The following is a 21,073-nucleotide window of genomic DNA, read 5'->3' as shown; positions in this document are numbered from 1 at the left end:
CCAAGCAAAGAAAAAACAAAAAAACTCCACAAACCAAACCAAACCAAAAAACAACAACAACAACAACAAAGTGTACCTTTCCAGGCAGACATCAGTCATCAGTTGTCTCACCATAAACAGCCAGTGCCATTTGAGGGGCCCCAGTGCACCTGAGGTGCTGGCCTGGGATTGGCCTCTATCACAGGGGACCTGGGGGAGACCAGAGCACCTTACAATGCTGGGGGAGCCTGGGCAGGGGTTCCCGGGGCATCTACACTGGCACCAGGTGTCTGTGTCCCTGGAGCTGAAGACATTTGTGTCCTAAATCCATTCCCAGTTCTGGAAAACTCTTTGCTTTTCAAAGAAAAGAAATCCCCCCACAAAGACTTAAAAAAAAAAAAAAGAAAAAAAGGAAAATAAAGAGAAGTGTTTTGACACCTTCCTTTGCTTTGGATCTTTGTCTTCATTTCTTCTTATTTTAATTTTCGTTGACATTAACTGACATCTGATGGGCCTGCAGGCATTAAGCCAAGATCATTTTGTGTCTTGCATAGCGCCCCATGCCCTATAAACCTTCCCTGCCCAGGACTCCTCACACTTTGCCCAGAGTGTCACCCTGAGGTGTTGGCTGGTTCACTGGTTGAGATGTTGGTTTAGATGGTCACCTACAGCACAGCTGGATTCATGGCCCATAATCGTCTGCTCTGCTCCAGTTAGAAACAGAGCCCAACATCACAATGGGATCGTCAGAGAACTGAGGTTAAAGGGACCTCAGGAGTCTGCAGTCCAACCTGTCAGAAACTGGGTCAGACCAAGGTGTTCAACCTTGATTCAATCAGAGATTGAAAACCTGCAAAGACAGAGCCTGTGCAGCCTCTCTGGGTGACCTGAGACAGCACTTGGCTGAGCTCAAGGGGAAAAAGGGGAGAGCCCCTGGCAATCACTGGCACACCTGATCAATTGCTAGAAAGTGCACACAAAGCAGCCTGCTTGCAAATGATACATGAAAGAAAATTGATTCTCGAATGTGAATCCTCAATGATGCTGCCAGTGAATCCAGACATGAAGACTCCCTTGATAAGGGGACATCCAGAGACACTTAAACCTTCAAAGGACAATCGCATTGATGAGCCCAGTAGAAAGATTGGAAGGTTTGATCAGAAGCCAGGGTACCAGAAGTGGGAGCCAGAGGGATGGAGCTGACACTACCATTGATTCACTGTTCACCCCTGCCCCGACTTCTCCCAACCAACCAAATACTAAAAAGGTGTGGATGTGGGGGGAAGCAGCACAAGAATTGATACATTATAATAGGAAATATGGCCCTGTAAAAATCCTAGAAGAAAGGTCGAGAGGAATCCGTCATGTTGAAGTCAAGAATCTGCCCCTTTCTACCAGTACTGCTGCTGCTACCGGTGCTCCAAGAAAGAAGCATCCGCATATTAGACAAGGAAAGGGGGAACAACCTAAGAACCAACAACAATGGTGGGTTTTGCGAATTAAAAAGGGAGTTCCCGGAGATATAATGGAGGGCTTACTTACCCCTTGATAAACTGAGTAAGCTGGTATCAAGGTGGCATAATCCAAAAGAACATTCACAGAGCATGAAGTCCTACCCGTTACACCTTCAGCTCCCTTCTCCACCAAGGATGAAACTCTCCCAGAAACAGGAAAACAAGAACCTGCATTCCCTCCATTCCGCATTCATACCTGAGGGCAGGACGTGACAGGCTGTGGATATTACAACATAGTCCGGGAGCTTCTCAGCTTCTCTGGGCACCTCCTTTGCTGAGGACCCTGTCAATTGACTGAGGGTCCCACCCCTCCTGCCCCCACCAGCTGGTGGAGGTGAAGTCACCCTGCCCGGGGCAGGGGAGGATGTGACTGTCAGCACCTTGGTACCACCCTGGTGTGTACCTGGGGACAGGCACAGTGGGGCACAAAAGGTGCGAAGGAGCCATCGACTGCCCTATTGAAGGGTCTGGATCTCAGGGGGATGTGCAACTGCCACAGTGGGGCATTGTGATGTCACTGGTGATGTCACAAAGGGCCCTGCCCAGGCACCCCTTTAAAAGCGGGGCAGGGGTTGCAGAGCTGCATCCTCTGGCAGGACAGGGAGGTGGCCACTCCACCGTGACCCGGTCCTGGTGAAAGAGGAGACGTGGTGGCAGCCGGACATACTGCCATGGCTGGCACTGCTACTGGAGCCGCTCTCGCAACCGCTATGTCCCATCCCTGGAAGCTGTGAGGCCAATAAGAGCCAAAATTTCCCATCCCTGGACACCTTGGGACACTGAGAGCCAGTGTCCCATGCCAGACCCCAGATATCCCATCCCTAGAGACTTTGGGACCAAGACCTAAAATGTCCCATCCCTGGATCCAAGATGTCCCATCTCTAGACACTTTAGGCCATCCAGGCCCAGATATCCCACCTCTGGACCCCATGAAACCATCAAGACCCAGGATGACCCATCTTTGGAAACTTCGGGGACACCAAGTCCTAAGATGTCCTATCTCCAGCAACCTTGGGCCACTAAGATCAAGATGTCCCATCCCTGGACACTTTGGGCCACCAAGACCTAAAATGTCCCATCCCTGGATCCAAGATGTCTCATGGCTGGAGACTTTGGGCCACCAAGACCTAAAATGTCCCATCCCTGGATCCAAGATGTCTCATGCCTGGAGACTTTGGGCCACCAAGATGCAGGATGTCCCATCCCGGGACCCAAGATGTCCCATCTCCAGCCCCCTTGGGCTACCCAGGCCAAGATGTCCCATCCCTGGAAACTTTGGGCCACCAAGACAAAGGATGTCCTATCTCTGGATCCTTAGGCCACGAAGACCTAAAATGTCCCATCCCTGGACACTTTGGGCCACCAAGACCAAGATGTCTTATCTCTGGACACTCTGGAACACAAAGACCAAGATGTGTCATCTCTGGACCCAAGATGTCCCATTTCCAGCCACCTTGGGCCAACCAGACCCCTGATGTCCCATCCCTGGAACCCTTAGGCCAACAAGATGTCCCATCCCTGGACTCTGCGAGGCCATTAGGAGGCAAAATTTCCCATCCCTGGATCCCTTAGGTGACCAAGACCAAGATGTCCCATCCCTGAAAACCATGAGGTCACCAAGATCAGGATGTCCCATCCCTGGACCACTTGGGCCACCCAGACCCAGGATATCTCATCCCTGGACCCAAATTGTCCCATCTCCAGCCCCCATGGGCCATCAAGAGCCAAAATTTCCCATCCCTGTATCCCCTGGGCTACTCAGAGCAGGATGTCCATCCCTGGACCCCTTCGGCCACCAAGACCTAGAATGTCCCATCCCTGGACACTTTGGGGACACCAAGACCCAGAATGTCCCACCTCTGGACCCAAGATGTCCCATTTCCGGCCATCCCGGGCCACCAAGATGTTAAATGTCCCAACCCTTGGACCCCTTGGACTACCCAGGCCAAGATGTGCCATCCCTGGACCCCTTAGGCCACCAAGACCAAGGCCACTGTGAGCCAGGATGCCCCATCTCAGACCTCCGATGTCCCATCCCTGGAAACTTTGGGCCACTGAGACCAAGATGTGCCATCCCTGGGTCCAAGATGTCCCATCTCTGGACCCAAAATATCCCACCCTGGACACTTTGGGCCACCAAGATGCAGGATGTCCCATATCTGGAACTTTTAAGCCACCATGACCCAAAATGTCCCATCGCCAGGCATCTTGGGCCACCAAGACCTACAATGTCCCAACCCTTGGGCCCATTGGACCACCCAGGCCAAGATGTCCCATTCCTGAACACTTTGGGCCACCAAGACCCGGATGTACCATCTCCAGTCATCTTGGTCCACCAAGACCAAGACGTCCCATCACTGGACCCCTTGGGCCACTAAGACCCAGGATGTCCCATCCCTGGACACTTTGGGCCACCGAGACCAAGACGTCCCATTCCTGGAGTGAAGATGTCCCATCTCTGGACCCAAAATGTCCCATCCCTGGACTCTCTGGGCCACCAAGACCCAGGATGTCCAAACCCTTGGAGCCCCAGAGTTCCCAGGCCAAGATGTCCTATCCTTGCACCGAAGATTTCCCATTGCCGGACACTTTGGGCCACCAAGATGCAGAATGCCCAATCTCCAGCCCCCTTGCTCCACCAAGACCAAGGATGTGCCATCTCTGGACTCAAAATGTCCCATCTCCAGCACCCTTAGGCCATCAAGAGCCAAAATTTTCCATCCCTGGATACCTTGGGCCACTCAGTGCAAGATGTCCCATCCCTGAAACCCTTAGGTCATCGGGACATAAAATGTCCCATCTCTGGACACTTTGGGCCGCCAATACAGAAAATGTACTATCCTGGGACCCCTTAGACCACCAAGACCCAAGATGTACCATCTCTGGACACTTTGGGGACACCAAGACCAAAGACATCCATTCTCTGGACTCAAGATGTCCCATCTTCAGCTCCCTTGAGCCACCAAGACCTTAAATGCCCCAACCCATGGACCACCCAGGCCAGGATGTCCCATCCCTGGACACTTTGGGCCACCAAGACCTAAAACGTCCCATCCCTGGACACTTTGGGACACCCAGGCCTAGATGTCCCATCTCCAGCTCCACTGGGCCACCCAGGCCCAGATGTCCCATTCCTGGACCCCTTGGGCCAACCAGAACCAAGACTTCAACATCTCCCCCAACTTCATCCCACCTTATGTGGAGAGTGTTGAACTCCAAGACCTCAAAAATTCTCCCCAAACATACCCCATCCTCACCTGGGGATGTTCAACCCCAACCATCTCCCTAACTTCACCGCACCTCATCTAGAGGATGTTGGACCCCAAGACCAAACATCTCCCCCAATTTCACCCCACCTCACCCGGAGGAGGTTGAACTCCAGCTGAGACCCAACATCTCCCCCCAGTGTTGTCCCACCTGGGGAATAGAGAACCCAAGACCCCAAACACCTCTCCAGCTTTGTCCCACCTCATCTAGAGGGTGGAGAAACCCAAGACCCCAACTATCTCCCCAACTTCACCCCACATCATATGGAGGATGTTGAACCCCAACCAAGACCCCAAACATCTCTCCAACTTTGTCCCACCTCATCTAGAGGGTGGAGAACCCCAAGACCCCCAACTTCTTCCCCAGTGTTGTCCCACCTGCAGGATGTTGAACCCCAACCAAGATCCACAAACATCTCCCCAACTTCATCCCTCTTCACCTGGGAGCATGGAGAACCCAAGACCTGAACCATCTCCCCCAGTGTTGTCACACCTCACGCTGATGACGTTGAACCCCAAGACTCCAAGATCTCCCCAACTTTGTCCCACCTGGAGGGTGTTGAATCCCAACTGAGACCCTCAAACATATCCCAAACTTCATCCAACCTCATCTGGAGGATGGAAAACCCAAGATCCCAACATCTCCCGTCAACTCCTCCTGATTGGTGAGTGGAGGGGTCGGGCCTGTGGGCAGGGTCTGTGGGCAGGGCCTGCCAGGGGCAGTGGCCACTGCTGCTCTCCCAGGGAAGTTCATCTGGATCCATTTTGGGGCCACCAGGAAGTTGGTGTTGCCCAACAAGACGTGTGAGTGGGTGGAGGGCCCATCAGGGGGCATCTGTTTGGCCAGTGTCTACTTGTCCATCATCCATCTGTCCATCCGTCCGTCCCTCAACATGGCCATCCCTCCATCTCCTCATCCCACCACCCACCTGAGCCTCATTCTTCATCTCCTGGTGTCTCCACCCTCATCTGTCCATCTGTCCATCCCCATCTTCTCACCCACCTCCTCGCCCCTCCATCTCCATCTCCTGGTGTCTCCATCTCCTCGTGTCTCCATCCATCTGTCCATCCCCATCTCCTCACCCACTACCTACCCAACCCTTTCTCTCTTGATGTCTCTATCTCCTAATCCATCCATCTCCTCACATCTCCCTCTCCTGGCCCCTCCATCTCACAGAATCACAGAAATCAGGGACTGGAAGGTGAAAGAGTCAGTCCGAAGAACAGTATTTGCCTGAACATCGCCATCAGGGACTTGGAGAACAGATGTCCTGATAGAAAGAATTGGACAATGACTTGGAGAGAGGCCTGACGAAAAAAATTGTGTTGTACAGGTCTCTCCAACCCGGGGGCTACAGGTAACAACGGCTGCTGTACGGATTCCACCAGCTGCCGCAGCCAGACTTGCCCCCACCTCCTAAAAGGAATTGTGTTGTACAGGTCTCTCCCACCTGGGGACTATAGCTGCTGTCCAGAAGATGGATTTTCACCTGCTGCCTCAGCCAAACTTGCCCCCACCTCCTCCCTGCTACTAAGACCAATGAAGAAGAGCATGCGCAGAGGCTCTCCAAAGGTCTTGAGGTCACCCAATGACCAGTAAGAGACCCCTGAACTGAGGCGATGCAGGCACAGACGGGTTCTGGCAAGCGAAGCAGGGAGTCTTCAGGCCTGCGCAGTTAAGCCTGGATTGCGAAACAAAGGCAGAGATTGGCCTCAATCCATGGGAGCGAAGTGAGGTGAAGAAGCATGAAAGACAATTCCCGACGGGACATCGTTGAGCTCTCCCCACCAAAGCATCACGGATCACGACGAAGAACTGGCAGGACTCTTCTCATGACACCCGAGACCATAGGGACGCCTTTGGATCTCGTAGTGGTAGCCAACCCTTTTTTTCCCCCCTTTCTTTCCTTTCCTTTTTCTCCACTCTCTCTATCACGTGCCACTTTATGGGCAAAATAAATAAAGAAACATTGATGATTGAATTACAACCTCTTGGCTTTTTGATTGCCTTAATTTTGCACTTCAAGATCAAGGTAAATGAAGCATCACAAGTCCATCACCGAATGGACCGTGATGGCCTGGATCACAAGTCTTATGAGGAGCAGCTGAGGGACATGAGGCTGTTTAGCCTGGAAAAAACAGACTGAGGGGAGACCTTCTCGGTCTCTACAGCTACCTAAAAGGAGGTTGAAGCATGGAGTGTGTCGGTCTCTTCTCCCAAGCAGCAAGTGATAGGACAAGAGGAAATGGTCTCAAGTTTTGCCAGGGAAGGTTCAGGTTGGATATTAGGAGGCATTTCTTCATGGAAAAAGTTGTGAAGCAGTGGAACAGGCTGCCCAGGGAAGTGGTGGAGTCACCATTCCTGGAGGTGTTTAAAAGACGTTTAATTGGCTTTCTTAGGGACATGGTTTAGTGCTAGAGTTGGGTTATGGTTGGACTCGATGATCCTGAAGGTCTCTTCCAGCTGAAATTATTCTATAATTCTATTGACAAATCAAATTCAGGGCGGTTATTCCCTTTAATGCCAGTTACAGGCCTGCAGTGTTACGTGAGGTGCCAAGGCTCTCACACACCCCTACATGCACTGGGCAGGGACAGCGATGGTCCTGTCCAGGGCAGCCATCCCCATCCACAGTGAGTGTGGGACAGACACCCCAGACAGCATTGCAGACAGATTCGGTGTCTTTGTGCAAGAAACTCATTCCCAGCTCTGAAGCATCGCAAGATCTGTCCCTTCTCTATCCAGGAGATGTAGGGCAGCCCATGAAGAGGAAGCACTTCACACCGCGGTGTCCATGCGTATAGCTACACTTCCAAATCTCCTTTTTTTCTTTTCACCAAACCTGTTCTCAACTCCTTGATAACATAATCAAGGAACAGACAAACCATTGTCACCTTGGGCCTGTCAGCAGCACCTTGTCATTCCTAGAGATCAGTGACAGGTCTGCCCAAGTACCTCAGGGGCAGCAGAGACGCCACTGACAAAACACACGTTTCCTTCCAGGTCTGTCATTCCCAGCCCTGTTTCTCTCTGGCCTTGGGGACAGCAGGGCTTGCTTACTCTCCTGTTGCCCAGTTTCAGCCCTAACTTTCCATCTGCCAACCACTGTGACATTGCTCTGCTCTGAAGTCAAACCTTTGCACACATGGGGACCTGGATTCTTGAGACCAACCAGATTTCCCGAAGACTCTCAGAGCTTGGCCGGGTGCTACAGCTGATGTGCCACAGCCCAACTGTGCACTGATGCCCTCAGCCAAGGGCACAGCCAGGACAAGCTGCAGCCTGTGCTGTTTGACACCCATGGAGTCACCGCCAAGGCGTGGTGGGACAAGTCACACAGCTTGGGGTGCTGCACTGGGTGGGTACAGGCTTTTCAGGAGAGACGGGCTGGAAGGATCAGCAGTGGGATTCCCTCAGAGTGAAGAAGTTTCTTGGATGTATGGAGCTCCTTTATGTGGAGAGTGACAAGATGGGTTTTCCCTTGTGAGTGAGGGCACCAATGACAAAGCCTGTGGGGGCACATGACCATGCCCCCCAACAATCTGGTGCCACCGAAAGTGGGGCACAGCAGTCAGGGAGAGGCACCAGCATAAGGAGGAGAAAGCAGCACTGAAAGACTGTGCTAGGGAAATCGGAAATTATTTCTTTTTTCTTGAATAAACTCTTGATGGAACCCTGCTACTGCTGCTATTTTAGTGGCGTCTTTCTGGGCTCAGGAGAGTCCTGGAGGGTGAGGCCCCTTTTCTTTAGGGGACACCGGGGGCTCCCCGGGCGAGTGGTCCCTGCCCTGGCTGGAATTGGAGGGAATGCGGCTGCAGCGGTCCAGGGAGAGTCCAGACCTTGAGAAACTTTGGGGTTCTACCATCAGGAATCTCTGAAGTTTTAAAAGGAGATGTGGCCAGTTCTGTATCGGGGCAGGAGGATAACCCCATCCATCAGGACAGAGCAGGACCTGACACGCTGAGCAGTGACCCTGAGGAGAAGGGCCTGGGCACTACAAGGGCCGCCACACAAGCCCGTGCTGCACGCTCACCATGAACAAGGCAGCTGCACACGGGGCTGCATGAGGAGGAGCGTGGGGACCCAGACACCTGGAGTTCTCATCCCATTCGGTTCAGCACTGGTGTGACCCCACACACATGGGTGTGTGCCCATGTGCAGCTTCCCAGTTTGGAGAAGCAGGGAGGAACTGGAGAGTGTAGGGCTCTGCCAAGGCAGGGTTCAGGACCTTGTGCACATGGTGTGGGATGCTGAGGGACCTGGGCTGCTTTGGCCCAGCAGCGCTGGGGAGGCTGCAGCAGTGTAGGAGTAGCCTGAGAGTGCTGGAAGGGTGGTTTCAGAGATGGTGGAGGTTTTCTTCACAGTGGGAAACAGCACGAGAAAGAAATAATGGCACAAAGTGCAGTTGGGGAGGTCCAGGCTGGACATAAGCAGGAAGGAATGTGAGTGGAAGGGCAGTGCTGTGGTGGAGCAGGTCACCCAGAGGCAGTCTGCATCAGCCCAAGGCTTTGTGCTTCAAGGAACAGCTGGGGAGGATGGAGAAAGATCAGCAAAGGAAGGAAGATGCTCAGACAAGAGCAAGGTGGGCAGCAGGGGGGATGTCTCCAGCCTGCAGGGAAAGAGGTGCAGGGGATGCCACAGCATAGGACAGGCTGTCGTGGAGATGATCAAGGGATGTAAAGAGGCTGAAAGCCCCCAACAGACAGAGCTCCTTCTCCCCTTAGCTGTGGCTGTTGTCTCCAGCTCTGATGCCTGTGAGGAGATACCTTGTCCTTACAGCACAGGGGCCTCATGGCCTCCTTGTCCCCAGCCAGGAACCTGGGAGGTGTGGGACCATAGTCCTGCCCTTGGCCTTGCACAGCCCCACATCACACTGTCCCAGGGAAGAGCCCTGGGCAATGTGGGAGGGACAGGATCTGCCTTCCCAGGGTTGGGGGTCAGGGCTTGGCCCTTTTGTTAATGAAACACATCCAGGTTTACTGATCATCAGAGAGACCTTCACCTTGGTTTTCCTGATCTGTCATCTCTGCCTCCAGTTTTCTTCTCTAACTAGACCCTGGGGTCATTTCCTCAGTAGTGTTCCTCAGTGGGACCCATTAACCTTACAAGAAACTTTGGAGTTTGAATCTGACTTGGACTTCTTGACAGGTTTCTTCAACTGCCTCTCAGGGTCTGATGTTCATGGCCTCAGCACCAAAGCCACCAGAGGGGTCATTAAAGTGCCTTGGGCTGCTCCTGTGCTGCTGAGCTGGGCTGGGCTCCTGGGACAGAGGGAGCTCATGGCAAGCAGCAGCGCTGCAGAGAGACAGCTCTGCCCAGGAGCAGCTCCTCTGCAAAGCGCAGCAGGGCTGAGGGCTCTGCCTGGGGATCTCAGGGAGACGAGCAAGGCAGAGAGAGATTAAAGGTGGTCAGCATTGGGAGGATGACTGAGAGCTCACTGGAGGAGAAATCTTTGCAGCCCTTGCCATGGTAAGTCTCTGGGTGCAGGGCAATGCAGCTGTAGCTCCTGGAGGCATCTCCTAAAGCTGGAACAGTCACAGCTTGTGGGATCCCTATGGAGGGGAACTTTGTTCAGCAATTTTGAAAATCAAAGCAGACGGTTTTGCAGCCAAGGGTGCCCGGGGCTGTCCTGCAGAGCAGGGTCCCTGCACCCCAGGGCTGTGCCGGGGCAGGGACTCTGCCGCCTGCCAGGGTCAGCGCTCAGCCTGCCCGGGGAGATCCCCACGCTGCTGTGGGGAGAAGCTGTGGGTGGAAGGAGCAACCTCTGGCTGGGCAGGGTCTAGGTATGGAGTGGGTTCTGCTTGGGATGCGGCTGCTCATAGCTCCAGATCACTTTAGGACATTCCTCGGAGGCTTTTGGAAAGGCACAGCAAGACAGGGGCTCTGGGAAAAGTAAGGATCCTGTTCTATCGGTCTCGTACTCTAGATTGTCTATGAGGCCAATGGGACACAATAATTAACATCTCAGTTCAGGAGGATGCACTGAAATTCCAAATCTGTGGCTCTTAGCAGTGAATAAACCTGTGAGTATCAGAAATGGACACACCCTGGCTTCCAGACATCATCAGCATGACTTTTCCATGCTCATTATTGTTGGTCTGATGTTCTGATCAGAGCCGGCCCACACAGAGCTGCCCCTGGGTAGTGCCGGCTGCTGGGAGGGGTCTGCAGGGCAGAGCTGAGCACACAGTGGCTGGGATGGGGTCTGTGACACTGACGGGAGGAGACCTGGGCACAGAGACACAGCTGCAGGCAGGGACAGCTCCAGGCAGCAGAGCAGGGGCTGTTCAGGAGCTCTTCTGCTCCTGCTCTGCAGATGGCTGCTGGGGGTTGTCTGCTGGGCAATGATCTGACTGTCCCTTTAGCACATCCCATCTTCAGGAGCCCTGACTCTGCTCTGCCTGTCCTGCTGGGCTCACCAGCTGCCCCCAGAAAGGCCCAGCTCTGCTGTAGGATGCCAGGAGTGCTGAGCCTTTCCTTGGGGTCTGCACTCCCCTGCCAGAGTCCTTTGCTTGTCTGGGTGAGGGGTCGTGTCCTGCTCTCTCCATCACGTCTCCACCTCTGGGCTGGGGCAGAGAAGAGTTTGCAGATCTGCCCTTTCAAACAGGGCTCCCTGCTCCAGTACGAGTCCAGTTTTAGGTTTTCTTTTAAAGAGAGGATTGTTTATGAAGTTGTTTTTAAGGCAGCACAGGTGAAAGCACAGGGAAAATGGGTAAAAGCTGCTCTCCTGACTCTGCACTGAGCCACAGAGAGATGAGCCCTTTTGCCTGTCCTGTCTCAAGACTCTTCACACTTTCAGTCATATATATGAGAAACTCAAGCCCTACAAAAATCTAGTCATGAGATGTGATGGTGGAAAATTAAAAACATGGACAAAATCATAATAATGACACACTAAGCCTCCGCTCTGCAGCCCATGCTCTTAAGTGTCATGAGAGCAGATATTGAAGTTTTTCATTAACAGTGCATAACATTGCTTGTGAACATCAGAGCTCTCAAACCAGCTCCCCCCGTGTCCCCACTGCAGCCGAGCAAAGCTGGCTGCTGGGCCCCAGACGGGCAGAGGTCCTGCTCCTTGCAGCACACTCAGCCAGCACATAGCAGAGAAACGAAATGCATTTCAAATGGGGCTGGGTGTGAATGAAAAATGGAGTGGCTTTGCTCAGAGGAGTATGTCCTGATTTTAAGATGTCATTTTCTTTTTGGAAGACAGTCCCCACAGCAAGAAACAACAAATGTACAACAGCAGCTCCATCACCCAGTTCCTCCTCCTGGCGTTCACAGACACACGGGAGCTGCAGCTCTTGCACTTCTGGCTCTTCCTGGGCATCTACCTGGCTGCCCTCCTGGGCAACGGCCTCATCATCACCACCATAGCCTGTGACCAGCACCTCCACACCCCCATGTACTTCTTCCTCCTCAACCTCGCCCTCCTTGACCTGGGCTCCATCTCCACCATTCTCCCCAAATCCATGGCCAACCCTCTGTGGGATACCAGGGCCATTTCTTATATGGGATGTGCTGCCCAGCTTTTTCTGTTTGTCTTTTTCATTGCAGCAGAGTTTTATCTTCTCACTGTCATGTCCTACGACCGCTACGTTGCCATCTGCAAACCCCTGCACTACGGGACCCTCCTGGGCAGCAGAGCTTGTGTCCACATGGCAGCAGCTGCCTGGGCCAGTGCATTTCTCTATGCTCTGCTGCACACAGCCAATATATTTTCACTGCCGCTCTGCAAGGGCAATGCCCTGGACCAGTTCTTCTGTGAAATCCCCCAGATCCTCAAGCTGTCCTGCTCACAGTCCTACTTTAGGGAAGCTGGGCTCCTGGTGGTTAGTGCCTGTTTAGGATTTGGGTGTTTTGTGTTCATCGTCGTGTCCTATGTGCAGATCTTGAGGGCTGTGCTGAGGATCCCCTCTGAGCAGGGACGGCACAAAGCCTTTTCCACGTGCCTCCCTCACCTGGCCGTGGTCTCCCTGTTTGTCAGCACTGGCATGTTTGCCTACCTGAAACCCCCCTCCATCTCCTCCCCATCCTTGGACCTGGTGGTGTCTGTTTTTTACACAGTGGTGCCTCCAGCAGTGAATCCCCTCATCTACAGCATGAGGAACCAGGAGCTCAAGGATGCCCTGTGGAAACTCATATCTTACTGTTTTCTGAAGCAATAAACTTCCCATCTCCTTCTACATAAGAGTTTTAATGTAGCTAATTGCAGGACCAGCCTGTCATCTGGATTTTCTGTTATTGCTTGCTTTTTATTGTTTTAATGTTGTCATGCCCTTTCTAATTCTCTCTCTGCTTTTCTTTTATAACCACTGGCTGTGTAAATGAGGAGCCATGCTCTCCTTTTCTCTTAAACAAAATAAACATTCCTGTAGTAACTTGTTTGTCACTATATCCTTCCTCCAAGGCCTTTTTGGAGGTTCAGGGAAAATTCCTGTGTGGGTGGGAGGAGGGGAAAAGAGTCCAGCCTGGCAGCACTGCCAGGGAGCAGCAGCGCTTGGCCTTCCAGAGCTGTTCTCGTTCCACTCCCACACTCTCCTTCTCATCCCTTGTGTTGGTGCAAGGCCTGAGTGCTCTGGCAGCCTGGTCACCATCCTGCTGTGTGTCAGTCCTGTGAGCGCAGGCAGGGACAGGCAATGGGCACTGCTGTGACAGAGCTGGCCTCAGAACAGCCTTTCCACAAGAAAGGTGAAAGGCTTAGGTCTTCATTCAAACTTTTTCTCAAGAACCTTCTGAGAATGTGGCCTGAAGATCAAAACCCAGGGCACAGCTAAACAGTGTGTGTGTGCAGGGCTGGGCACACAGCAGTGTCCTCTCACAGCCAGGCCTCCTGCCAGAGACCTGCAGGACCAGCAGAGCAGGGGCTGGGCTGTGCCCCTGTGCACTGGACACCCCACAGAAGCTGCCCCAGGGCATCATCATGCACTGGCCCCTCACAACCGCCATTGCCAGCACTGGCCTCTCACCCACAGAGGGACACGGAATGAGTAGATCAGAAATCCCTGTTTGCATTGTAGACATCAGATGTGAGCACACACATCATGTATGTGATGTGACATAAACGCAAGTGAGCACAAACACCATCAACTATTCCTTGAGGTTCCATGAAGGCCTGTGGCACAGTGAGGTCTTGAGGTCACTTCATGGTAGGAAGCACACCCCATAGGAAATCACCCGAATGCAGCACTGGGATGTTCTTCCTTGAACTGAGGTCCCCGTATCCATTCCTCATGACGTGGGACATCTCAGATGAGTGCAGAGCGGGGTGACACACGACAAGGCTGAGGTGCCTCCCATCCCTCGGGAGTGGCAACTGGAGGCCAGAGGGACACTGTGACTCCTGCCTCTCTGTAAAAGGGACAGACTCTGAGCATCCCTGGGTCTATAAGGAGTCCATGAGGCCAGCTCAGATGTGGACACCTGACAGAACCTGACATTTCTGTGTGTGACTCCAGGAACAAACCCCACTGGTCCATAGAGATTGATCTCAGCTACCTTGGACAGGCTCATTGCAAGTGCTCCTGTCTGCTATGTCAACCTTGCCTGTGATTCTGGGTTGTGCTCTGAAAGCACCAGAGCAACCAGGGAGATTGTGGGGTCCTCGGAAAAGGCAGACATCAAAACCATCTTCAAGAAGGGCAGGAACAAGAACTGAGAGGACTGCAGGTTGCTCAGCCTGCCTCTGTCCCTGGGAAGGGGATTCGTCATGTCCTCCTACAGGCATTTCCAAGCACTTGAAGGAGAAGAAAGGGATTGCTGAAACAAAATGTGCAGGGGAAAGGAGGGTATGTCCTGTACATGGAGTTTTGCAAGGCCTCAGACATGGTCTCCCATGGTGTCCTTATAGCCAGATTGGTGCTGTCTGGGCTGAAGAAGTGCACGCTGGGTGAGAACTTGGCTGAATGATCAAGCACAAATGTCGTAAAAGGTACAAATATTTCTGTGCAACCAGTTACTGGTGAAATCCCTCAGTGACCAGCACTGGGTAAACACTGTTGAATGTGTTTATTCTCTCCCTGCATGATGTGACGAGTGCACTAGCAGCTCTTTTAAGGATGATGCAAAGCTGGGCAGAGGCCTTGAATAACCTCACATGGTTGACCCTGACTTGAACAGGAGAGTCAGACAAGATGATGTTCAGGGCTCTCTTCGAATCTGAGTTATTCTATGATTCAATGAATCTTTACCTTGGAGAGGTTTTGGAAAACTGAACATACGTATGAAGAAGAAAAAAAAATAAACAGGCAGAGGAGGAGATCTAAAAACGTGTCAACATGAATACAGCACTTCCTGTGAAGAATGTTTCTCCATTCCCTCATTCTCCATTAGTAGGAAATAGATTTCATCAGATTCATACAACAAGCATACTTTTGTCTGGTCAGGTCCTGGGCCACAAGGTGGGTGATGGATGGGTGTGGTATTTTGAGGTGAGTTGGGTCTCAGACACTCATAATCCAGTAAGAAGCACGTGGCTGTGAAGGGGACAGTGAGGTCAGTTTTTCTCTGGAGGTGACAGCCCAGCAGCAGGGACATGGCTGGGAAAGAACCTCGGCCTAAGTATCCACAGGCCCTACCCAGGAAGAGGCCTTGGAGACGCGTTGTCATGTCCATTCCACCTGAGTACATGACGAGACAGCAGCAGGGACATGGTCGTGTCCATCAGAGAAGCTAAAAGGCCAGCAGCAGTCCTGGGATTTAGGAGCTCACGGTGAGGTGACTTCTCTTTGTTGAGATGGAACACCACAAGAAGACTGATGGGTTGTGTTCCCAGCTTGAAGGGCAGTTTCTGAGATGGTCGAGCTTTCCTTGGTAGCAGAAAAAAGAAGGAGAGCAAAAAAAAAGTCACAAAGTGTAACTTGGAAGATGAAGACTGGTTATCAGGAGGAAGAAATGTCACTGGAAGGACAGTGCTGTGGTGCAAGAGGCCACCCAGAGGGAGCTGGATCAGCTCATGGTTTGTGTTCCAAAGAACAGCCAGTGAGGGTGCAGACACATCAGTGAAGGGACAGAAATGCTGGGGTGAGAGCAGGTGGGAAGTGACACGGGTGTCTACAGGCTGCAGGGAAAGAGGGACAGGGAGTTACAGAAAAACATCTGAAGGACAACGCAGTCATTGGTCCCAGCCAGCACGGGTACATGAGAGGAAAGTCTTGCCCAACCAACTTAATTTTTTCTACAACAAGGTTACTCACCTAGTCAACCAAGGGAAACCCGTCAACGTGATCTTTTTGGATTTCAGTAAAGCCTCTGATAGTGTCTCTCACAATCTCCTCCTGGACATGATGTTCAGCATACGGGTTCCCAGGGAGCTGTCATGGTTACAAACCTGAGAGTGTTCAAGAAGAGACTGAACAACACCCTCAGACACATGGTGTGAACTGTGGGGCTGTCATATGCAGGGACAGGACTTGGATTCGATGATCCTTGTGAGTCCCTTCCAACTCAGGACATCCTCTGATTCTGTGATTCTATGAGGTGTAAGACCATGTAGAACAGCCTGCGGTGGAGCTGGCAAAGGGCGCTGGCAAGGCTGGAAGGCACCAAGAGAACCCAGGTCTCTGTCTCCTTGGCCATGGCAGTTGTCTCTGCCACTGAGGTCCATGAGAAGACATGTCGTCCTCATGGTGCTGGGGCCTCGTTGCCTCCTTGCAGCCCCATGGGGAAGCTGGAAGTTGTTGTACCAGTGTTGTCCTTCCCTCGGCCTTGCACACCCACATCCCACGGTCCCAGGAAGAGCCCTGAGCCGTGTGTGAGGGACAGGATCCCCCTTCCCATTGCCTGGAGGTCATGGCTTCTCCTTTCTGCTTCAGAGAGCAAACCAAGGGGTTTCTCAGCCTCAGAGCCACCTGCACAGGGCCTTGGCCTCCATGTCATCACAGCCTCCAATTATCTGCTCTAACGAGTCCCTGGGGAGGCTTTGTCAGGAACAGCCCTCAGTGGGGCCCATTAATGCTTCGAGGAACTTCAAGGTTTTGCTGTTGACTTTGGCTTCTTGAGAGCTTTGTTGAGTCTCTTGTCAGTACCTGAGGTTCATGATCTCAGCCTCAAATACACCATGGGCTCATTAAAATGTTTCAAGCCCTCACAAGCTGTGTCTCTACCATAATTTTCTTCAAGTATTGAAGATTCGTAGAGCTCATTAGAGAGGTTTCAGGGGGTAGTTACAGAGAACATTTTCAATGAGCACTTGGAAGAAGTGAGAGAAGAATTCTCTCATGGATACTGGTGCAGAGTGTCTCTTGAGGAGGTTGGACAGGTGGGAAAAGCAGTCCCTTGAGGCCAGACACGGGATGGACACCCTTGCTCCTCACTTTTCTAACCTCCCTGTTTCGCTCATTGCCCCCCTCGCAGTTACATCACTTTTCTTTACATCAGATTCTCCACTGAAGTTTGTACCTGATTGTTACAACTTCTCTGCACAAATTACTTCATGCTTTCCTTAGAGATCTGGATTTAAATAGGCAGAAAGAGGCATTTTAATTGGCAAAAGCAAAAAAGATAATGAGAAAGAAAACACAACAGAACATAACGAACAATAAAATATACTCTATCGTTAGTTTAAGCAACTTTCAGTGAGGTCCATCACCACAATTGAAGAGTTGCCTACAGGGAGTATGAGAGTGACAGCTGAAAGACAATTCAGCTTTACCTGCCTGAAGCTCAAAGCAGAGAAAGGTGACAGGCTCTGAATGAGCAAAGAGTGAGAGGAGGAAGAACCTCTGGGGAGCAATGGAAAGTGCAAATATCCAGACAGGCTTCTGAAGAGACGACTGCAGACATGGTGGTTTGAATAAGGACAGGTAGAAACACCTGGATGTTCAGGGGGATTAAATACACAGTATCATAGGCAGAGTTCTGGAAATACAAGCACAGGGTAACTACAATATTTCTTCTCCTGCAATTCATACATATTGTAAAAATCCGTATTTTGGCAGGACAGAAATTCATGGACATTTTATTTAAAATATTGAATCATTTCAGCTGATGAGTAAGTTGTGGGTTTGTATTGTTTGTTTGTTTGTTTTTTGAACAACTGAGAGCAGTTCTCATGTTTTCAGGCACAGCTCCATGGTCTGACCATAAGCCCCCAGTGCAAACCTTCAGAGGCCCCAGGGTACCTGAGGTATCTGCCTGGGACTGGCAGTTATCAGACAGGACTGACAGAGCCCTGTCACTTCTCTCATGTACATCTGGTCTTCAACACTTGTGCACTTAATTAGATACATTTCAAGGGTGTAGTGAAAGAGGAAGGTACAGAAAGAGCACTTAGGAGAAGTGATAGGAGAATTCTCCCATTGATACTGATGCAGAGTGTCCCCTGAGGAGGTGTGGACAGGAAGGAGCAGCAGTCTGCCTGAGGTCCATCACTGTACGGAGAACCTGCTCCTCACCTCCCCAACCCCGCCATGTCTCTCTGTACACTTGACTGTGCTAGTGGAAAATATTCATCCATATGACACATGTAAGGTTTAGATTCCTCCCAGAGATCTCCTCATCTCCCCAGTTAGCCCAGAAAGAGACAAACACACACACACACAAATGGGTCTGGGATGGACTATTCTTGAGCTCGAACATCACAGAATCATAGAATATCTCGAGTTAGAAGATCCCCATAAGGATCAATGAGTCCAGCTGTGCACTGCTCGCACAACCATGTAACATTAAACCACAAGACGCTCCTTGACCTCTGACAGACTGGGAGCCGTGACCACTTCCCTGGGGAGCCTGTTCCAGTGACCGACCACCCTCCACTGAAGAACTTTCTCCTAATGTCCAGGCTGAACGTGCCCTGACGCAGCCTCATTCCATTTCCACCTGTCCTGTTCTCACTGGTCACCCGAGACAGGACATCGGCTCCTCACCTCTGCTGCCTCTCTGAGGAAGGTGCAGACTGTGATGAGGGCTGTCCTGCTTTTTGTTAAAACAAGACTAATTGTATTTTAGCGAATTTTCCTTTCAGCTTAAGCTCTTCTAAGTAACTGCATATTTCTGCAGTTGGATGCGTGTTTTTCAAACACTGTCTGCTCCAGAGCTGACAACGGCCAATATTGACAGTTTTACTGAGCTACCGGTGGGGCTGGTATGCAGAAAAGGCCTAGGACTAGATCTTATTGCTATAGCAGCCAACATCGCTGGTGAATCTCTTACGTCCCATAAGTGAGGGGGTTGTACTTGCAGGGAGGGGTGGACAGAACAAGTGACGCCAACTGAAAACCGAGTTGTTCCATGCCATCCACGTCATGCACAGTTTAAAGCTAGGAGATCACGAGGGTCTCAGGCTCTTGGTCCATGGCCAGCATCTCAAGAGGAGCCTGCCCGTTGTCCTGCCTGCAACCCTGATCCTGGTTCCCGTCCTTGCATCCCTGAACCCAGTTCCTGTCTACTGCCGAGTCCAGTCCAGGACTTCCTGATGTCTTCTCTGCAGCCTCTGCTGGGACACCTGCCCCTGTGGCAGCATTTTGGCTACTCTGGGAAATACAATATTGGTTTTGTATATTGTGCCTTATTTGTCTCATTATTAGTATTATGAGGAAAGTGTTAATTTTTGTCTCGTTTTGTTTTTTAAATCTATCCAACTTGTAAGTCTCTCTCCCTTTTCCTCCATTTCCCTTTCCTTAGTGGGGAAGGGAGTGTGGTCAAGAAAGAACATCAGCCACACTTTCTTGTTGCCACTGTGCTCGGCGCTGGTGAGGCCGCAGCTTGAACCCTGTGTTCAGTTTTGGGCCCCTCATCAGAAGAAGGACATTGAGGCACTAGAGAGAGTGCAGAGGAGGCGACAAAGCTGCTGAGGGGCCGGAGCACAAGTGTGATGAGGAGCAGTTGAGGGAAGTGGTGGGTTCACCCTGGAGAACAGGAGGCTGAGGGGAGACCTGATCACTGTCTACAACTGCCTGAAAGGAGGTTGGAGCGTGGAGGGGGTTGGTCTCTTCTCCCAAGGAGCAAGTGAGAGGACAAGAGGAAATGGCCTCAAGTTGTGCCAGGGGAGGTTTAGACTGGAGGTCATGAGGGACATGGGTTAGTGCTAGAGTTGGGTTATGTTTGGACTCCATGAACCTGATGGTCTCTTCCAGCCAAAACGATTCTATGATTCTATGGAGAGATGATCTGACGGCAGGTTGGCAGCAGACCCTGAGGCTGTGCCGGGGGTGGCCACATCTGCCTCCTTCCAGCAGGATTTTGGAAAGTCCCTTCCCAGCTGGAGCGGCCGGCCAAGGCCACGGGGCAGAAACAGCCCCCACCCCTGAGGGCCCCAGCCCCCAAACTACTCAAACTTCTAAACAGGCTCTCCCTCTACCTGAATGATCTTCAGTTTTAAGAAAATGCCAAACAAACGTGTGCTTCTGGATGAGGATGGAGCAGGTTCAGGTCCAGGACCAGGGGTGCTGCAGGAGCAGGTGTCTCCAGCACAGACAGGCTGGGGGGACCTGTCAACCTCAGCACCCCTGGGCCCCAACATGGCCCAGTTCACCAGCTCTGGGCCCGAGGGCTCAGCCCAGGGACAGCCCCACAACCAGGATCAGGGCGGTTCCTGCTGCTGCCCCCAGCGAGGGTCACCAGCCCCGGTCAGCCCTGGGCCAGAGTGCAGGTGTCTGAGCTGGGCTGAGGTGGAAGGGGCTGGAAAACAGCTCATCGGGAGGAGGCGATGTAAGAAGGTGCCATGTGTGTGGCACCAGGGATGAACTGACACCCTCAGTTTGGTATCTGGATCTGTGCTGGGCTTGCACATGGACTAAGCCCCAGCTCAGAGCACAAACTGCTGTTGCCAGCCCTGGGTGCCAAGCGCTGCTCCTGCTCTCTCCTCCCTGGTGCCACCCAAGCGCACGACTGCCCTGCCTGCTCCTGCCTTGGGGCTTGGGGAACTCGGAGTCAAAAGGAAAGACAGACTCGTGTGGTTATGGGATCTCTTAAGTGTCCTGAGTTTGCTTTGCTAATCACTCTGTAACGTTTCCTGAGCTATTAATTCGATTATAGGCACAGAGAGGCAAGTGAGGTATGAACCAACTTTCCAGTTAAGGTTTCCTTCTTAGAAAAATCACACTTCCATTTTCTCATTGGCAACACACTGAAAGGTGGACGCTGAAGCAGCATCTGCCTCTTGTGAAAACAGGTAACAACAGATGGTTCCACTGATCCTTAGTTGCTTCCTGCACAGGAAAACTGTCCATTAATTTAATCTTTGGTGTACAGGCAGGGCCTTGCTGATGTACCTGTGGAGGCAGCAAGTATGTGGATGTCAGGCTTTCTGCAGATTTGTGACTGAGTTTTCCTTAATAAGGAAAATCTTGCTGTGGACTCCTGAAGCCTCCCAT

General features: G+C 51.9%; 1 protein-coding gene across 1 annotated transcript; it reads left to right on the top strand.

Moving 5' to 3' along the window:
• The first annotated feature begins 11,995 nt into the window (after window positions 1-11,995).
• Window positions 11,996-12,928, top strand: LOC136000365 (olfactory receptor 14A16-like). Its single transcript, XM_065654139.1, has one exon. The coding sequence runs from the start codon at window positions 11,996-11,998 to the stop codon at window positions 12,926-12,928; it is 933 nt and encodes a 310-aa protein (XP_065510211.1).
• The last annotated feature ends 8,145 nt before the right edge of the window (window positions 12,929-21,073 follow it).

The sequence above is a fragment of the Caloenas nicobarica genome, chromosome 32 (assembly GCF_036013445.1).
Source record: "Caloenas nicobarica isolate bCalNic1 chromosome 32, bCalNic1.hap1, whole genome shotgun sequence".
NCBI classification, from domain to species: domain Eukaryota; kingdom Metazoa; phylum Chordata; class Aves; order Columbiformes; family Columbidae; genus Caloenas; species Caloenas nicobarica.
Note: the sequence above shows the minus strand (reverse complement) of the source record. Positions and strands in the feature narration are given on the sequence as shown.

Excerpts from the sequence above, each read along its gene's own strand:
- LOC136000365 (XM_065654139.1), top strand. The coding sequence starts at position 11,996 with ATGTACAACAGCAGCTCCATCACCCAGTTCCTCCTCCTGGCGTTCACA.